Source organism: Aplysia californica, unplaced genomic scaffold, assembly GCF_000002075.1.
Source record: "Aplysia californica isolate F4 #8 unplaced genomic scaffold, AplCal3.0 scaffold00711, whole genome shotgun sequence".
In the NCBI taxonomy this organism is placed as follows: domain Eukaryota; kingdom Metazoa; phylum Mollusca; class Gastropoda; order Aplysiida; family Aplysiidae; genus Aplysia; species Aplysia californica.
This window is the reverse complement of record NW_004797981.1, coordinates 349,353-350,973: the sequence shown is the minus strand read 5'-3', so window position 1 is coordinate 350,973 and position 1,621 is coordinate 349,353. Positions and strand designations below refer to the sequence as shown.

General features: G+C 43.4%; 1 protein-coding gene across 1 annotated transcript in view; it reads right to left on the bottom strand.

The window, feature by feature from the left end:
- The window catches only part of LOC101862069 (putative uncharacterized protein DDB_G0288537), a 2,629-nt gene extending 1,554 nt beyond the window's left edge, over window positions 1–1,075 (bottom strand). Inside the window, exon 1 of the mRNA XM_005108717.1 lies at window positions 392–1,075. Within this exon, the coding sequence (XP_005108774.1) occupies window positions 392–1,075 (684 nt within the window). The remainder of the gene's footprint in view (window positions 1–391) is intronic.
- Window positions 1,076–1,621: the final 546 nt, after the last annotated feature.

Genomic DNA, 1,621 nt, shown 5'->3' with positions numbered 1-1,621 from the left:
TTGTGGGCGCGCACGCGGGTGCGTGTTGGTTTGAGTGTACGTGTATGTGTGTATGTGTGAGCACGTGGGTTTATTATTGTGTTTCTGAACTGTGGCATCCCAGGATAATTAAATTTCAACACGTTGTAGGGTCTTTCGATAATGAAGCATAGGAAATAAAACGTATATACCGCACTGTTGGTTTATGCTTTTAAGTAATTAATGCAATTCATAATTGTTGGTACGCCCCATTATTGTAAACTGAAGGCTTTACAATTTAAGGAGGGGGATTCGGGGGGGGGGGGTATAGGTTTTTATTTTTGTGTGTCTTTTTGTTTCGTTTTCTTTATAAGCTAAGAAGGGGGCGACGGGAGGGGACTACTTGAATTAAAAACAACCACCACATACTAACCTGCCTTAGACTGTCTAGAGCAGAGTTAAGGTCATGCATCCTCTGGCGCTCCCGGCTGTTGATCCGCAAGCGAATCTCCTCGGGGACCTTTGATCTTGACCGTCCGGGCTCTTGATCTTCACACGTTATCTCTATCCTGTTATTTTGTCCAGAGCTGTAATGAAAATTGTTGGTGTCACCGTGTGTAGCCTGCTGCCGATGAGCCCCGGATTCTCCGTCCACAGAGTCGTCTTCATCACTGGAGAGAAAATGCTGAGATAGCAGAAGAGCAGATGAGGGTGTGGGGCTTGGGTGAAGAGGTTCGTGCTGCCTTCGGATTTGAAATAATTCCGGGCGTGGCAATTGTTGTTTAGGTAAGCTGTCAAAAGGCGACGTGTCACAGTTTTGTTCCTTGTGATGCTGGTGTTGCTGTTGTTGGTGTTCCTGCTGTTTTTCTTGTTTCTGCTGCCACTGTTGCGTTTTTTCACGGTGGTTTTGATGTTGGTAACGGTTGCGAATACTGTGATGTTGTAAGAGGTCGTAGTCTCCGTCGCTATGGTGCTTCGTGTGGTCGGAGACACATCTAGAAGAGTTCTGGGGGTCAGAGAAGCACCCCGAAGTCGTTGTGTCGCAAACTGTGACCATGGCCGGTGTTCCAGAGGATAGCTTCAACCCATTGTTTCTCGCAGAAGACTTTCGTTCCATGTCGTTTATCAAGAAGCTCTACCCAATGCAGTGCTGCTGTTCTTCCCGAGAGTAGTGTTACTCAAATAAACTTCTCTAATTTGTGAAAATATAGATATAGATTAAACACACCTATGCAAAAAAGAAGACTAATGGTAAGTTAAGCAGGTCCTATTTGCTGTAAATTCTCACGACTACATGTGAATTTCTTTGCTGCCTATCACGTATTTTAAGGTAAAAAGAAGAGGAAAAAAGAGGATGCACTTATAGATCTATATTTTTTTATATTGCCCCTGCAAAATGCGTATTGCGTATTATAAGATTTCCACTGAGTCATCCAAAGAAATCAAAACCGTAGAAGCACGAGCAAGGTACAAGTTTAAAAACGAACTTAACTTTCTCTGATGGTACATGTACACGCAGGCTACAGTTACAAATCAGCGTGACAAGTGAATAAATAATTGCTTTCATCAACACTAACAAAAAGACGAGACGTGTGTAAAAAACTTCATGGTCACCTTAGGGAAACAGCGATTTTCTCTGCGAATTACGTTCCCCTAGTTCTGT